The following is a 16,305-nucleotide window of genomic DNA, read 5'->3' on the forward strand; positions in this document are numbered from 1 at the left end:
GCCAGTCCTGGAAGTTCAAACGACGGCCCTAGCAGGGGAGAAGTTACTGTTAGCATTGCAGGCTCTGAACCAGGAAAGGGTGCAGTTAGTGGGGGAGCATAAGACCCAGCAGGAATATTTACAGTGTCAGGTCACCAAGGCCAAGAACAATGAGCTGAGGTTGCGGGAAAAGAATGCCCGCCTGGCAAGACAAGTAAGAGAGCAGGAGGAGAAAGTAAAAGGCTTACAGGCAGCCTATAAGATAGTGAGCGCACAGGGGTTTGAGGATGCAGACCATGGCCCCTGCCAGAAGCAAATAGAGAGTCTGAACCTTGCTCTAAGGACGGCAAAAGGCATGGTATGCCTCAAGCCCGAGGGCAGCCCAGGTTGACTTCACAGGGTACCTGGGGAAGACGGTTCAGACACCACAGGTAGTGCCAAGGGACGACCCGGTTGAGGAGCAGGAGGGCCCACGACCACCACCCGTAGCGCCAAGCTTTAGCGAAATCTGGCACGAGGGAGGTGGTGGAATTAGGGGCAGAAGCTGAGGAGGAAAACCCCCAGCAAGAGAGGCTGGGACTGGGGCCGATGTGCCCGGCCCGGCAGCAAAGGTTCGGCCTGCCCGCTGATAACGGGGATGAGGGACCCCTCCAAAACCAGTTCGTAGTTCCCCACGGCACCCAACAGCTTAGGGCCATGGTAAGCCATTTAACCAAACTTGCGGCAAATGGGGACCCCTCGGTCCACTTCAGGGAAGTGGAACAAGCAGCGAGTGCAATGATGCTGAACAGGCCAAAATGCTGCTATTCTCCCTGGAGAGGAAGCTCTTCCAGTCCCTCTCTGACCAATGTAAGATGGGACAGTGTGATTATGGGGAGCTCAAGGAGGAAGTTCTTGAGGCCATGGGGATGAATGAGGGAAGTCCTTTCTCCCGGGTGGAAAAAACAGTGCAGCTCGTAGGAGAACCCCTGCAGGCTTTTGCAGACAGATTGTGGCCGGTGTATAGGAGCGCATGCAGTGGGACGCCTAACTGGGCTAACCTGGACCAGGATCAGCGGGCCCACTGGCTCCGTTGCCTGGTGGCAAACAGCTTGCCACAGGTCAGGGCCGCGGCAGGAATGTGGTTTGACCCAAAGAATCCCCTGACTACCGAACTCACAGTGGTCAGACAATTGACCATTGCTTACCGTAATGGTAAAGGAACCAATGCACACCCACCTAAAGGGAAAGTGCATGAAATGAAACCCGGCCAGGGTAGGAAGGAGTGGCATCAGGAAGGGAATAACCCTTCCAGCACAAAGCTCCACTGTTCTGGGTGTGGGAAGGATGGACACTGGAGGAAGGAGTGTAAGAATCCTTGGAAAGATAACAAGGGAAAGAATTCCTCAACCCCAGCCCAAAGGGCAGAGACAGGAATCCCTCCCGCCACGGTCGAGTCATTTTTGGACGCCATGAGAACCCTATTGACTGGCCCAGGGAAGGTAGCAGCCATCACCGGCGCTCTGACCCCATCAGCCCCATCTAACCCACAACCCTGACTAGAGCCAGCGCAGCCTGTTTACCTGTGTTCCCTTACCTACGACTTATGGAAGAGACCCCTCGTTGAGATGGAGGTAGAAGAGGTAAAGGGGACCTATCTGTTGGACACGGGAGCATCATGTACCGTGATCCATTCAGCTCACCCCACCACCTCACCTCTATCTAACGGGGTCCCATACAGTCTGTCGGGATTCACAGGGAAAGAACAGGCTGGCTCATTTTCCATCCCGCTGACCATTCGTTTAGGAACACTCCGCTCTAAGTGGACCTGTGTCCTAATGAAGTGGGAAGTGGAGGGTGGAAAAGGGATCCTGGGAGCCGACTTTATTGTAGGCCAAGAGATCCTAGTGGATTTGAGGAATCACTGCCTGTGGTGGGCAAATACAGGAAAGGAAGGCGGAGTAGTAGTCATCCCAGAGAAACAGGGGAAGGGGACCCTGTGCACCATGAAGCCTAAAGAGGGTTATAACCTCGAACTCATGGTCAGCAATACCCCAAGGGAGTTCCAGGCATTTGTGCGAGCCCACCGAGCCACATTTGCCACACACAAACACGACTGTTGGAGGGTCAACGGGTTCGAGGTCAGTGTAGATGGGGACCCTATGGCCCGACCACAAAAGCAATATAACTTCCCCAGGGAAGCGAAGCCAGACATAGAAGCAGCCATGTCCTCCTTAGTGCAACAGGGGGTCCTGAGACCGATAGCCACCCACGTGAACTCTCCACTGTGGCCGGTTAGAAAACTGGACAACTCCTGGAGGGCCACAGTGGACTATCGGGTGCTCAACAGTAACATCCCAGCCTGTGCACCCACGGTAGCAGCAGTTGCCGACCTGATAGGAAGTATCCCAGCATCCGCGACCACTTTCACGGTGCTGGATATCTCCAACGGGTTTTGGTCCATCCCTTTAAGGAGAGAGGATCAGTACAAGTTTGCCTTTACCTTTAAAGGGCAACAGTACACCTGGAACTGTCTGCCTCAGGGCTTCCACAATAGCCCCAGCATTTTCCACCAATGCATGGCAAACAGTTTAAAGGGCTTCAGCCAGCCCAGGCAGCTGGTACAATACGTGGATGACCTGCTCCTATTCACCGATTCGAGAGAGGAGCATGGCCCACTTCTGGCCGAACTGCTGGAACTGCTCGGGCAGGAAGGTTTTAAAGTGAACCCAAAGAAAGCGCAGATCGGCCAGCAGGAGGTGAAATTCCTGGGCCTGACAATACGTGCTGGGGAAAGGGCCGTAGATTAAGCTAGAAGGGAAGCAGTACAGGAGTTACCAGTCCCCAACACAGTCATGGGAGTGAGATCGTTTCTAGGGCTAACCGGGTACTGCAGAGACTTCATTGAGGACTATGCGGCCACAGCAGCCCCTCTGCTCCGACTCCTGCATAAGGGAGTGGAGTGGGTTTGGGATGAGGGTTGCCAGGCAGCATTTGTCAGGCTCAAGAAAGATCTGCAGACTGCACCAGCTCTAGGGGCCATAGATGGAGGGAAAGAGTTCTTCCTGGAGGTAGCAGCCAGCGGAGACAGCCTGAGTGCTGTGCTGCTCCAAGAGCGGCATGGCAAGCTGAGACCGGTGGTCTGCTCCTCCAGGATACTCACAGATGTGGAGAAGAGCTACTCCAATTGTGAAAGGCACCTCTTGGCCACACATTGGGCTGTGAAAAGATCGCTGATCTTCACAGGCACCTCTCCCATCACCCTCCTCACCCAGCACACGCCCACCCAGATGCTCCTGGACGGGAGAATCAAGGATGGGACAGTGAGCAGTGCCCACATTGCTCGCTGGACCCTGCTTCTCTCACAGATGGACCTGAAAGTAAAAGGGCTCTGTGAGCCAAAGCTCGCAGCTAACCTGGTATATCCTGGAACAGCCCACCGGTGTTCCATAGAAGGGGTTTGGGAAGTTAACATAGGTTTACGGGCCGGAATACACCCTGCAGGCCGTGAAATCTATGTGGATGGCTCCAGCACAGTATCTGCTGGTGAGCGACTCACGAGGTGTGGAGTTTATGACCCAGCGGCAAACCTTGCCCTGGCAATTAAGCTCCCCAGCACCATGAGCACCCAGCAGGCTGAACTGTCCGCGGTAGTGTACGTGGTCACACACCCAGAGATCTTCCCCACCCCATACACGATTTGCTCGGACAGCATGTTCACATGCAATTCGTGTACGGAGTACCTGGCCATCTGGTCCCGCCGCGGATACACCTCTGCTGATGGGAGACCCCTCACAGTGAAACCCTTGCTGGAGAAAATCTTAGCAGCAGTGGGGGAGGAAGGGGAGGTTTTCATCCATAAGGTGAAAGCCCATTCCTCCGCAGAACCCCGGAGTGAGGGCAACCGGCAGGCCGACGTGCTAACTAAGGAGGGTGCCCGCACAGGCACTTTCTGGGACCCATATGGGTCCTGTCCTATAGCAGCAGTCACGGGTAGGAATGGGACACAGGGGAGTGCAGGGGTAGCTTTAACCCCGGACCTTAAGACAGTCCAAACCCAAGACCCCGTCCTCAAGGCAGTCCTCAGTGCAGTGGCAGAAGGGAAAAGGGTAGAGGGCACTTACTGCACAGCAGCCCTCTCTGTAAAGGAGGGCATGCTGTTTAAGGGAGAGCAATGGGTAGTACCGCAGCAGCACAGGAGGGAATTTCTTCAACTGGCCCATGAGGGTCCAGGAGCAGGGCATCCCGGGCCTGAGACCACCTTGCAGCGGGTGGAACAGGCGGGATGGTGGCCAGGACTCAGGGAAGATGTCCGCGAGTTCTGTGCCAGCTGTCTGGTGTGTGCTGCTAACAACCCTGACCCCCACAAAAGGAAAGTACCTATGGGACACATCAGGAGGGTAGAGGGACCATGGCAGTCGATCCAGGTCGACTACATCGGACCCCTACCCACCGCCCAGGGAGGCTATAAGTACTGCCTAGTCCGGGTGGATGTGTTCACAAAGTGGGTAGAAGCCTTCCCCTGCCGAACAGCCACAGCTCTGAGTACAGCCAGGATCCTGGTCAGGGACGTGTTCTCACAATGGGGGCTACCACAGTACATCGAGTCCGACCAAGGGAGCCACTTTACCGGGCAGGTCATGCAGAATACCCTTATGGTACTTGGCATAGAGGGGAAATGGCACGTTGCACACAACCCACAGTCCTCAGGGATTGGAGAGAGGATGAACAGAACCTTGAAAGAAAGGCTGAGGAAAGAGACGGTAGACTCACCTAGAAAGTGGGTAGAAGTCTTACCGTTGGTCCTAATGGGGATCCGAGCCAGCCAGTCAAAAAGCACGGGGTATTCCCCACACGAGCTCATGACTGGTAGGGTTATGCGGACCCCCACCCATGTGCTAGCCCCGATGCTCACGGAGGGTCAGCTCAGAGAGGTGAACCGGGACAGCTTCGTCAGGAATCTGTTTGAACACCTTAAACAGGTTCACTGGCAGGCTGCTAGCAACATGGGAAAACAGCATCGGAGTAACCGACTGCTGCTAGAACCTCGTACGCACCACGAGTGAGAGATAGGCATTCAGCATGCTTGGTTTCATTGGTCAGAACATTGAATACAGGAGTTAGGATGTCTTGTTGAAGTTGTACAAGACATTAGTAAGGCCACACTTGGAATACTGTGTACAGTTCTGGTCACCCTATTATAGAAAGGATATTATTAAACTAGAAAGAGTGCAGGAAAGATTTACTGGGATGCTACCGGCACTTGATGGTTTGACTTATAGGGAGAGGTTGGATAGACTGAGACTTTTTTCCCTGGAGAGTAGGAGGTTTAGGGGTGATCTTATAGAAGTCTATAAAATAATGAGGGGCATAGATAAGGTAGATCGTCAAAATCTTTTCCCAAAGGTAGGGGAGTCTATAACGAGGGGACATAGATTTAAGGTGAGAGGAGAGAGATACAAAAGGGTCCAGAGGGGGAATTTTTTCACTGAAAGGGTGGTGAGTGTCTGGAACGAGCTGCCAGAGGCAGTAGTAGAGGCAGGTACAATTTTGTCTTTTAAAAAGCATTTGGACAGTTACATGGGTAAGATGGGTATAGAGGGATATGGGCCAAGTGCAGGCAATTGGGACTAGCTTAGTGGTATAAACTGGGCGACATGGACATGTTGGGCCGAAGGGCCTGTTTCCATGTTGTAAACTTCTATGATTCTATGATTTTATAGGGGATCAGGTTATGGTTAGGAATTTTGCTCGGGGAGGCAGTCTAGAACCATTATACATGGGGCCCTACAGCATTGTAGATAAGGCAAGCCCCATGGTATACGCCATAAAGCTGCCTAGGCGCACCAAATGGTTCCACATTAACCAATGTAAGTTGTTTAAATTCAAGAGAGGGGAACAGCCAGTTGGGGCAAGGTCTGAGGATAAAAATCCTCAGCCTGCAGCAGGAGCAAACTCACAGACTGCACAAGCGGGTGCAGTGGCTTGTTTTAAGGGAAGGGCCATCCCACCCACCATTTGGGACACTCTCCCGCTCATCTGGAACTCAGACGAGGTGGGACCTGAGGGCAGAGAGTTACCTGCCCCTGACACAGGTTTAGCAGAGGTACAGCCTGAGGATAGAAATCCCCAGCCAACGGCAGTGGAGATTCCACAGACCGCACAAGAGGGGACAGTGGCTCGGGTTGAAGACCCACCAGCCAGAAAACCCCCACCAGCCAGAGTCCCTAGACGGTCCCCACGAACGCCATGGCCAAAGAAACCGTGGTCACCGGCTCCCCAGTCTAAAAGGGCAGCCCCTCAAGTCAGGGATCGATCTGAGGACAGAGGTCCCCAGCCAGCAGCCGCAGGCTGTGAGACCCCAAAGGTACAGGACAGGGTGGCCACACCGAAGGAGTAGTGTGCTGTAGCCCGAACAGGGATTAACCTGGCTGCCCGGGGACGGGCGGTGGATGTACATAGCTTCTGTTATTTAATTTTGATTGTTAAGTTTGGGTGTTTTAGTTAAATTTTAAATAAGGTGGTTGGTAGTTTAAGTATTATTGTTTAAGAGTGTTTGTATTGAGTCGAGGTCGATAAAGTTTTGTGACCGTGTATTATTTTTCTATGTATGGACCATACTTTCCAAGTGGTGCAGGACCCCTGGACCCCCTCCGTGCTTGGATGTGAATGTAACTGAATTCTTACCTGTGTCTGCATCTGAACACTACACCTAAAGGGGAATGGATGTTTTGGGTCTTAGATAGGTAAACTACAGGGGAAGGTTGGCTCTCGAGGATCGAGAATTTTGCTCACCTTTTACCAGTATGATACTTGAAGCAAGGTTAAAGTATCACAGGGGGGAGTGTAAGATTCTCAAAATTCACAGATCCCCCAAAACTCGGGAGAAAAACCCTAAAGAAATTCACCTTTCCCCTGAGTATGGAAAACTTTGGCCATTGACCAAAATCCTAAGATGGAAGGATAGGTGAGAGGTCACCAGACGAAATCAACAACACACAGTGGAATGTGAGAGAATTACTGCTTCAGACATGTCTCTGTTTTAATACAAAACCGACAGCAGGTGGTCGACACTCACTGCCATTGAAAGAGGCAACTGCTCCAGACATGGTGGGGCCATGTCTTTGTTTTAAAGCAAAACCGATCAACACCTCGGACATTGGATACAAAAAGAAGCCTCGTGTGACAAGCTCTAAAAATCGGAATTAACAATGACCCATTGGGAGAAGCAATTGCAACATGATGAGGGACCATCAAAAAGCCAAAGATTCTTAAGGACTTTGTAAGAACTGTTTAAAAAAACACTTCATGTCTGTTTAAAGTAACGAAGACCATTGTAAGAGAGGGATATAGAAGTGGAAACTCGAAACCTCTCTATCTGGTTCTTGCTGGCGCTTGTGTGCTGCCTGTGTCTGGAAGGAGAGCAGTTTTCCAGTGAAACCAACGAACCCTACATGAGAGAACCGGTCAGCCAGACCTGCAAGGGCAAAGGATTGTTCAACAGCTCGGGAGGCGACAGTTCAACAAGGCGAGGGGGCAACAGAGAGAAGGTCAGCAGCTCTAGAAGCAGGCCGACACACAAGAAGAAACCAGAGCAACAGCCCCAGCGACCATCAGACACCTCACGGCAACAAGGGCCTTACGAAACAACCAACCGAATATTACCACCAACCAACCGGGATATTGGGCCACCGCGACCAAAGAAAACCAACTCAGGAGAAAACCAAAGATCCGCAAAGTTTCCACTCTACAATCTATTTCTGACTTACCTCTGGGTGAATTACTGTCAAGGATTCGTTTGGTGAGCATTATCTCTGGCCCTTTAGAGTCCAACTTAGCGAGTGGGATTGGGAGGGGAGGTATCTTTCTACTGTAATTTCCCTCGTGTGTACCGAAGTGTTCCCCATTTTATTAGAGTGTTAAGATTGTTGTGTTGTATTTTCTCTCTTGAATAAAGATCAAAGTTTCTTGCACCAAAACCAGTTGTCTGCTGCACTTTGACACAACCCCCAAATAAGTCCAAGGTCTAGAACCCAGGGAGTGGGAGCGATTCGAACCACTCAGAAGTCAGAGGTGAAGCTGACACACGCCACCACCCCCTACAGCACTACTATTTTCTGTGCAATTTGTTGTGCTGTATATAGTGCTCAAGTAGGCTACAGGATATAGTATCAATTGTGCAGGAAAAAAGTATTAGTGAAAGAACTGGCAACATTACTGTGCTGTGTCTTGTGTTGCAAGAAATTCTGTGTTACATTGGGGAAAAAAAGTTGAAAATATTTTTGACACTAAGAAATGCACACTGGCACAAAGGGTGTAAATTCCAGTTACTAGCCAAATACACAGAACAAATCTTACCCAGGACACATCTTGTCACCCTTTTTCTCTTGCAAACTTGCACAGTTGAAACAAAACACATGTTTACATGGAATCTGTGAAAAAAATGCATAATTGTGAGGTGACAGAAATTTAAAGTCCCATTTCCTGTGTACATCACACTAAAATACTAATTTATAGCAGAGACACTAGGTCACAGAATTTTAACTCTAATCCCAGGATGTGAAATGGTTTGGAAGGAAGAAATCAGGTTCTGAGCCAATTACCATTGGTCTTTTGGAAGACTTTTTAAAGACACAATGTTGAATTTTAAAATGTTGGGTAATCTGCTAAAACAACTGGAAATCTGAGTATAACACATGACTGGGACTATCTGTAGACTGCAGGTCACATCTGTAGATGTCCTCATACTTGGTATTCAGATGGATTTAATATCATATGCCTTCAAAATACTTGGAATCCATTTCAGAGATGCAGACACAAATGGGTCCATAAGGTCATATCACAGTTAATAAACTAGATCTTTGTAAGTGTATATATAAAACTATAGTAATCTGCATGCAAACTGGTGGCTGAGTAAGTCTGTCAGAGGAAAACTAAACAATTGAAGTTTATATTTTTCAACAAAATTGCAATTTCTGTTAATAGTTTCCATGTAACTCTAAATACCAAATGGGGAGGAAGCACGAAACAAAGGAGAGCCACATCAGATACAGAAGAAAACAAATTACTCCTGAGGAGAATCTACCAAAATCCCAGCTGAGAATAATCAGTTGGCATCACTCACCATGCGTCCATATATCTTGATGGGCAATCCACATTTATCACAGAAATGAATGGGAGTGTCATCTTTTTCACCCAAAAAGTTTATCTGTAAAACATATTCAAACACCATGACTTCAGGTATTATGCCAATATTGAAGTGTATATGTTTATTTATATCCATATTCAAATAATATTACCTTAAAATCCCAAAAAAACTGCAGAGGAAATCGGCGCTGGCTCCCGAACACCTCTCCGCCTTTGCATTCATAGCTCTCATCTTCATTATAGTCAAATCCTTCTACAAGATATCAGAAGCAATAAAAAGGTTTACAACAGAACCGGTTTTAAATTTATAAAAAGTAGCAAAATTTGGAGCAGCACAAGCGATGCTATTGAATGAAGGGAAAGCGAGACTGTTCACCCACTTCAGTTAGTCTCCCATCTCAGTCTCACAGCTATGGGGAGGTGCTGGACAGAGGCGAAGAAAACAAAACTAGAAAGAGACAGCCCAATGTCAAACAGGTACTCATCAACTGGACAGTGGCACTGTTAGACCAGTTAGGCCGAATGCTCTGTTTCTGTGCTGTGCATTCTATGTAATTCTTGCCTTGGTCAATTCCAGCCAGGACATTCTTGTGAAATGCCATTCAACTACACCCAACAGGATCCACTGTACTATTTATCAATTATTATACAATGAATCTATGATTCCATCACCTTCATCCGGAGGTAGTGACTTTGAAGAATTTCTGCTCATACTTCTTTGACTTCGAGATGAAACTCGATTTCGGTTGGACTGTTTGGAGATTAACTTGATGGGGATTCGCCTACGGACATCAACTCCGCCCAGAGACCCAGAACCATCGGTGCCTTGTAGATCTTTATCTTTGAATTAGAAAAACATTTAAATGAACAGATTCTTGCTTCTGCTCAATATTGCAAAGTCATCAAATAAACATGAAACAAATTCACAACTCACAACAAAGCTGATTCCAATACTATTTGAGCAGAAACTTGCAGGTCAGACATCTACACAAGAGAGCAGAGAACTGAGCATTCATCTTCTTTCTGTAGACATCTATCTAGTTTACAAGAACTTGTTGATTCTGACTAGAGGGAGAACAAGTGACTACATGCCATTTTCTGAATAGCTCCCCTTCTGTTAGTTATTTATATTAAATGCAAGAACTCTAATTACTTATTTAAATATATATTTCTTAGAGGTAGACCAATTTTAAATGAAACCTGTAACATCCCAAAAGTCTCTTATAATTCTCCATATCTCCAAATGTCAGTTCAGTGTCAGTGCTGGAGCTCCAGGTTCATCCGCCCCCCCCCCCCACTGCTCTAACCCGTGCTCCAGATCTCCCCCCCGCCGTGCTCCAGGTCCCCCCTCCCCACCAAAACCCTCCCCCTCTAACCCGTGCTCCCCACCCCCCTCTAGCACCGGGACAGCAGGGGGGGCCGGGACAGCAGGGGGAGGGGGGGGGAGGGGGAGGGGGGGGGAGGGGGAGGGGGGGGGAGGGGGGGGGAGGGGGAGGGGGGGGGAGGGGGGGGGAGGGGGAGGGGGGGGGAGGGGGAGGGGGAGGGGGGGGGAGGGGGAGGGGGGGGGAGGGACAGCAGGGGGAGGGGGGGGGCCGGGACAGCAGGGGGAGGGGAGGGGGGGGGGGGCCGGGACAGCAGGGGGAGGGGCCGGGACAGCAGGGGGAGGGGGGGGGGGGCCGGGACAGCAGGGGGAGGGGGGGGGGGGCCGGGACAGCAGGGGGGGGGGGGGCCGGGACAGCAGGGGGAGGGGGGGGCCGGGACAGCAGGGGGAGGGGGGGGCCGGGACAGCAGGGGGAGGGGGGGGCCGGGACAGCAGGGGGAGGGGGGGGGGGGCCGGGACAGCAGGGGGAGGGGGGGGGGGGGGGGGCCGGGACAGCAGGGGGAGGGGGGGGGGGCCGGGACAGCAGGGGGAGGCCGGGACAGCGGGGGAGGGGGGGGGGGCCGGGACAGCGGGGGAGGGGGGGGGGGCCGGGACAGCGGGGGAGGGGGGGGGGGCCGGGACAGCGGGGGAGGGGGGGGGGGCCGGGACAGCGGGGGAGGCCGGGACAGCGGGGGAGGGGGGGGGGCCGGGACAGCGGGGGAGGGGGGGGGGGGGGGCCGGGACAGCGGGGGAGGGGGGGGGGGGGCCCGGGACAGCGGGGGAGGGGGGGGGGGGCCCGGGACAGCGGGGGAGGGGGGGGGGGGCCGGGACAGCGGGGGAGGGGGGGGGGGGGCCGGGACAGCGGGGGAGGGGGGGGGGGGCCCGGGACAGCGGGGGAGGGGGGGGGGGCCGGGACAGCGGGGGAGGGGGGGGGGGGGCCCGGGACAGCGGGGGAGGGGGGGGGGGGCCCGGGACAGCGGGGGAGGGGGGGGGGGGCCCGGGACAGCGGGGGAGGGGGGGGGGGGGGCCCGGGACAGCGGGGGAGGGGGGGGGGGGGCCCGGGACAGCGGGGGAGGGGGGGGGGGCCCGGGACAGCGGGGGAGGGGCCCGGGACAGCGGGGGAGGGGGGGGGGGCCCGGGACAGCGGGGGAGGGGGGGGGGGGGGCGGGACAGCGGGGGAGGGGGGGGGGGGGCCGGGACAGCGGGGGAGGGGGGGGGGGGCCCGGGACAGCGGGGGAGGGCCCGGGACAGCGGGGGAGCCGGGACAGCGGGGGAGGGGCCGGGACAGCGGGGGAGAGGCCGGGACAGCGGGGGAGGGGGGGGGCCCGGGACAGCGGGGGAGGGGGGGGGCCCGGGACAGCGGGGGAGGGGGGGGGCCCGGGACAGCGGGGGAGGGGGGGGGCCCGGGACAGCGGGGGAGGGCCCGGGACAGCGGGGGAGGGGGGGGGGGCCGGGACAGCGGGGGAGGGGGGGGGGGCCGGGACAGCGGGGGAGGGGGGGGGGGCCGGGACAGCGGGGGAGGGGGGGGGGGGCCGGGACAGCGGGGGAGGGGGGGGGGGCCGGGACAGCGGGGGAGGGGGGGGGGGGCCGGGACAGCGGGGGAGGGGGGGGGGGGCCGGGACAGCGGGGGAGGGGGGGGGGGGCCGGGACAGCGGGGGAGGGGGGGCCGGGACAGCGGGGGAGGGGGGGGGACGGGACAGCGGGGGAGGGGGGGGGACGGGACAGCGGGGGAGGGGGGGGGACGGGACAGCGGGGGAGGGGGGGGGACGGGACAGCGGGGGAGGGGGGGGGACGGGACAGCGGGGGAGGGGGGGGGCCGGGACAGCGGGAGGGGGGGGGCCGCCGGGGACACCCGGGGATTGGAGGGGGGTTGGGGGCCGCACCAGGTCAGCGCACCGCAGGGTCGGGGGGCCGCGAAGCCGCCTCTTCCCCCATCCTCCGGGCTGCGATCCCCGAGCCGAGTACGAATTACGGGCCGCAATGGGGACCTGCTCGCAGCCTAAGGCCGGGGCCTTGGATTCCGCCCGCTCAGGCACGGTATTACGAACCAGCCCGCCACCCAGCGCGACCCCGGGGATCACCGAGTCCCCGCGCGGCCCCCTCCCCGGCACAAATCAAACAAGGAACAAGGCCCGAAAGCGCGAGTGAGGCCGGGCCGGCTTACCCGCCTCGGCCATGGTGAGCGCAGCATTGTGGGAGGGCAGGAGGGGCGGGGCCAGGTTACCAGGGCAACGGAGGGGGAGGAGAGCCCGGCGGATGGTGCGAGGAGCCGGAGTAGGCCGCACGGAGCCCGGAGCCGGAGCCCGCTCCGCCACTCCAGCAGATCACCGCTGATCTTCGACCTCAACTCCACTTTCCCGCCCGATCCCCATATCCCTGATTCCCCGAGAGTCCAGAAATCCATCGATCTCAGCCTTGAATATATTCACTGACTGAGTGTCCACAGCCCTCTGGGGGAGAGAATTCCAAAGATTCACAACCTTCTGAGTGAAGAAATTCCTCCTCATCTCAGTCCTAAATGTCCGACCCCTTATCCTGAGACTGTGCCCCCAGTCCTAGGCTCTCCAGCCGGGGAAACAATCTCTCAGCATCGACCCTGTCAAGTCCCCTCAGAATCTTATATGTTACAATGAGATCACCTCTCATTCTTCTAAACTCCAGAGAACACAGGCCCATTCTACTCAATCTCTCCTCATAGGACAACCCTCTCATCCCAGGAATCAATCCAGTGAACCTTCGTTGCACCCCGTCTAAGGCGAGTATATCCCTCCTTAGATAAGGAGACCAAAACTGTACTCAGTACTCCAGGTGAGGTCTCACTATGCCCTGTACAACTGTAGCAAGACTTCCTTAGTCTTGTACTCCAACCCCCTTGCAATAAAGGCCAACATGCCATTTGCCTTCCTAATTGCTTACTGTACCTTCATACTAACTTTCTGTGTTTCGTGGACAAATCTCTCTGAACACCAACATTTAATAGTTTCTCACCATTTAAAAAAATAATTCTGTTTTTCGATTCTTCCTATCAAAGTGAATAATCCCACATTATACTCCATCTGCCACCTTTTTGCTCAGTCACTTAATCTGTCAATATCCCTGCCTAACCAAAGAAGTTAAGGATAGTATTAGATTAAAAGAGTAGTAAACCTGAGGATCAGGAGAGTTTTAGAAAGCAACAAAGGATGACCAAAAAATTGATTAAAAAGGGAGAAAATAGAATATGAAATTAAACTAACAAGAAAAAAAACAGATTGTAAGAGCTTCTACAAGTTTGTAAAAAGGAAGAGATTAGCAAAAGTAAACATTGGTCCTTTGGAGGCTGAGAGAGGAGAAATCATGGGGAATAAGAAAATGGCAGATATGTTCAACAAATATTTTGTATCTTTCTTCACAGCAGAAGACACAAAAAGCATACCAGAAAAAGTAGGGAACCAAGGGGCTAATGAGAGTGAGGAACTTAAAGTAATTAACATTATTAGAGAAAAAATATTGGAGAAACTAAAGGGACTTAAAGTCAATAAATCTCCTGGACCTGATGGCCTACATCCTGGGGTTTTAAAAGAGGTGGCTGCAGAGATAGTGGATGCATTGGTTGTGATCTTCCAAAATTCTCTTGATTCTGGAACGGTCCCAGTGGATTGGAAGGTAGCAAATGTCACCCCGCTATTCAAGAAAGGAGGGAGAGAGAAAACGGAACTACAGGCCTGTTAGCCTGACATCAGTCATTGGGAAAATGGTGGAATCCATTATTAAGGAAGTGGTAACAGGGCACTGAGAAAATCATAATATGATTGGGCAGAGTCAACATGGTTTTATGAAAGGGAAATCGTGTTTGACAAATTTATTAGCGTTTTTTGAGGATGCAACTAGCAGGGTAGATAAAGGGGAACCAGTGGATTTGGTATATTTGGATTTCCAAATGGCATTCGATAAGGTGCCACATAAAAGATTGTTACACAAGATATGGGCTTATGGGGTTGGGGGTAATATATTAGCATGGATAGAGGATTGGTTAATGGACAGAGAACAGAGAGTAGGGATAAACGGATCATTCTCAGGTTGGCAGGTTGTAACTAGTGGGATGCTGCAAGGATCGGTGCTTGGGCCTCAGCTATTTACAATTTTAGATGAAGGGACCGAGTATAATGTATCCAAGTTTGCTGACGATACAAAGCTAGGTGGGAAAGCAAGCTGTGAGGAGGGCACAAAGAGCCTGCAAATGGATATAGACAGGTTAGGAGAGTGGGTAAGAAGGTGGCAGATGGAGTATAATGTGGGGAAATGTGAGGTTATTTGCTTTGGTAGGAAGAATAGAAAAACAAAATATTTTAGAAATGGTGAGTCAATATTAAATGTTGGTGTTCAGGGAGATTTGGGTGTCCTCGTACAAGAAACACAAAAAGTTAGCATGCAGGTACAGCAAACAACAAGGAAAGCAAATGGAATGTTGGCCTTCATTGCAATGAAGTTGGAGTACAAGAGTGAGAAGGTCTTACTACAGTTGTACAGGGCATTAATGAGACCTCACATGGAGTACTGAGTACAGTTTTGGTCTCCTTATCTAAGGAAGGATATACTTGCCTTAGAGACGGTGCAACGAAGGTTCAGTAGATTGATTCCTGGGATGAGAGGGTTGTCCTATGAGGAGAGATTGAGTAGAATGGGCCGATACTCTCTGGAGTTTAGAAGAATGAGAGGTGAGCTAATTGAAATATTTAAGATTCTGAGGGGGCTAGACAGGGTCGATGCTGAGAGGTTGTTTCCCCTGGCTGGAGAGTTTATAACTAGGGGCATAGTCACAGGATAAGGGGTCGGCCATTTAAGACTGAGATGAGGAGAAATTTCTTAACACAGAGGGTTGTGAATCTTTGGAGCTGTGGATGCTGAGTTGTTGAATATATTCAAGGCTGAGATGGATAGATTTTTGGACTCCAGGGGAATCAAGGGATATGGGGATTGGGCAGGAAAGTGGAGTTGAGGTTAAAGATCAGCCATAATCTTATTGAATGGCGGAGCAGGCTCAAGGGGCCATATGGCCTGCTCCTATTTCTATATTCTTATGTTCTTTGCTGACTCTTTGTGCCCTCCTCACAGCTTACTTTTCCACCCAGCTATGTATCGTCAGCAAACCTGGATACATTACAGTCGGTCCCCTCATCTAAGTCATTAACATAGATTGTAAATAGCTGAGGCCCAAGCACTGATCCATGCGGTACCTCACTAGTTACAACCTGCCAACCTGAACATGACCCGTTTATTCCTACACTCTGTTTTCTGTCCGTTAACCAATCCTCTTTCCATGCTAATATATTACCCCCAAACCCATGAGCCCTTATCTTGTGTAACAACCTTCTGTGTGGCACCTTAAGAACATAAGAAATAGGAGCAGGAGTAGGCCAATCGGCCCCTCGAGCCTGCTCCGCCATTCAATAAGATCATGGCTGATCTGGTCCTAACCTCAAATCTAAAATCATGTCCAATTTCCTGCCCGCTCCCCGTACTCCCTAATTCCCTTTACTTCTCGGAAACTGTCTATTTCTGTTTTAAATTTATCGAATGCCTTTTGAAACTCCAAATAAACAGAGAGAGAGAGACAGATAGTGAAGGAGAGACAGAGAGTGACAGAGAGTGACAGAGAGATTAGATGGGGAGAGAGAGACAGAGACAAAGTGAAAGAGAGAAAGAGTGACAGAGCGTGAAAGAGACGGGAAGACACAGAGTGAAAGAGAGACAGGTAAGGAGAGAGAGAGTGAGAGACAGTGAGTGAGTAAGCGAGAGAGAGAATCAGAGAGAGACAGGGAGAATCAGAGAAAGAGTGAGAGAGACAGAGAGAGAGAGAC

General features: G+C 52.6%; 1 protein-coding gene across 2 annotated transcripts in view; it reads right to left on the reverse strand.

The window, feature by feature from the left end:
* Window positions 1–12,704, reverse strand: part of LOC137341485 (E3 ubiquitin-protein ligase Hakai-like) — a 31,063-nt gene extending 18,359 nt beyond the window's left edge. Inside the window, exons 1-5 of one of the 2 annotated variants that reach the window (XM_068004591.1) lie at window positions 12,630–12,704; window positions 9,778–9,945; window positions 9,258–9,358; window positions 9,083–9,166; window positions 8,317–8,390 (exon numbers count right to left, since the gene is read on the reverse strand). In XM_068004591.1, coding sequence (XP_067860692.1) covers window positions 8,317–8,390; window positions 9,083–9,166; window positions 9,258–9,358; window positions 9,778–9,945; window positions 12,630–12,642 — 440 coding nt within the window. In that variant the 5' untranslated portion in view covers window positions 12,643–12,704. Of the gene's footprint in view, window positions 1–8,316; window positions 8,391–9,082; window positions 9,167–9,257; window positions 9,359–9,777; window positions 9,946–10,039; window positions 10,363–12,629 lie in introns of those variants that run through there. The other variant, XM_068004592.1, reaches the window with a different exon arrangement.
* Window positions 12,705–16,305: the final 3,601 nt, after the last annotated feature.

This window comes from Heptranchias perlo, chromosome 24 (genome assembly GCF_035084215.1).
Source record: "Heptranchias perlo isolate sHepPer1 chromosome 24, sHepPer1.hap1, whole genome shotgun sequence".
NCBI classification, from domain to species: domain Eukaryota; kingdom Metazoa; phylum Chordata; class Chondrichthyes; order Hexanchiformes; family Hexanchidae; genus Heptranchias; species Heptranchias perlo.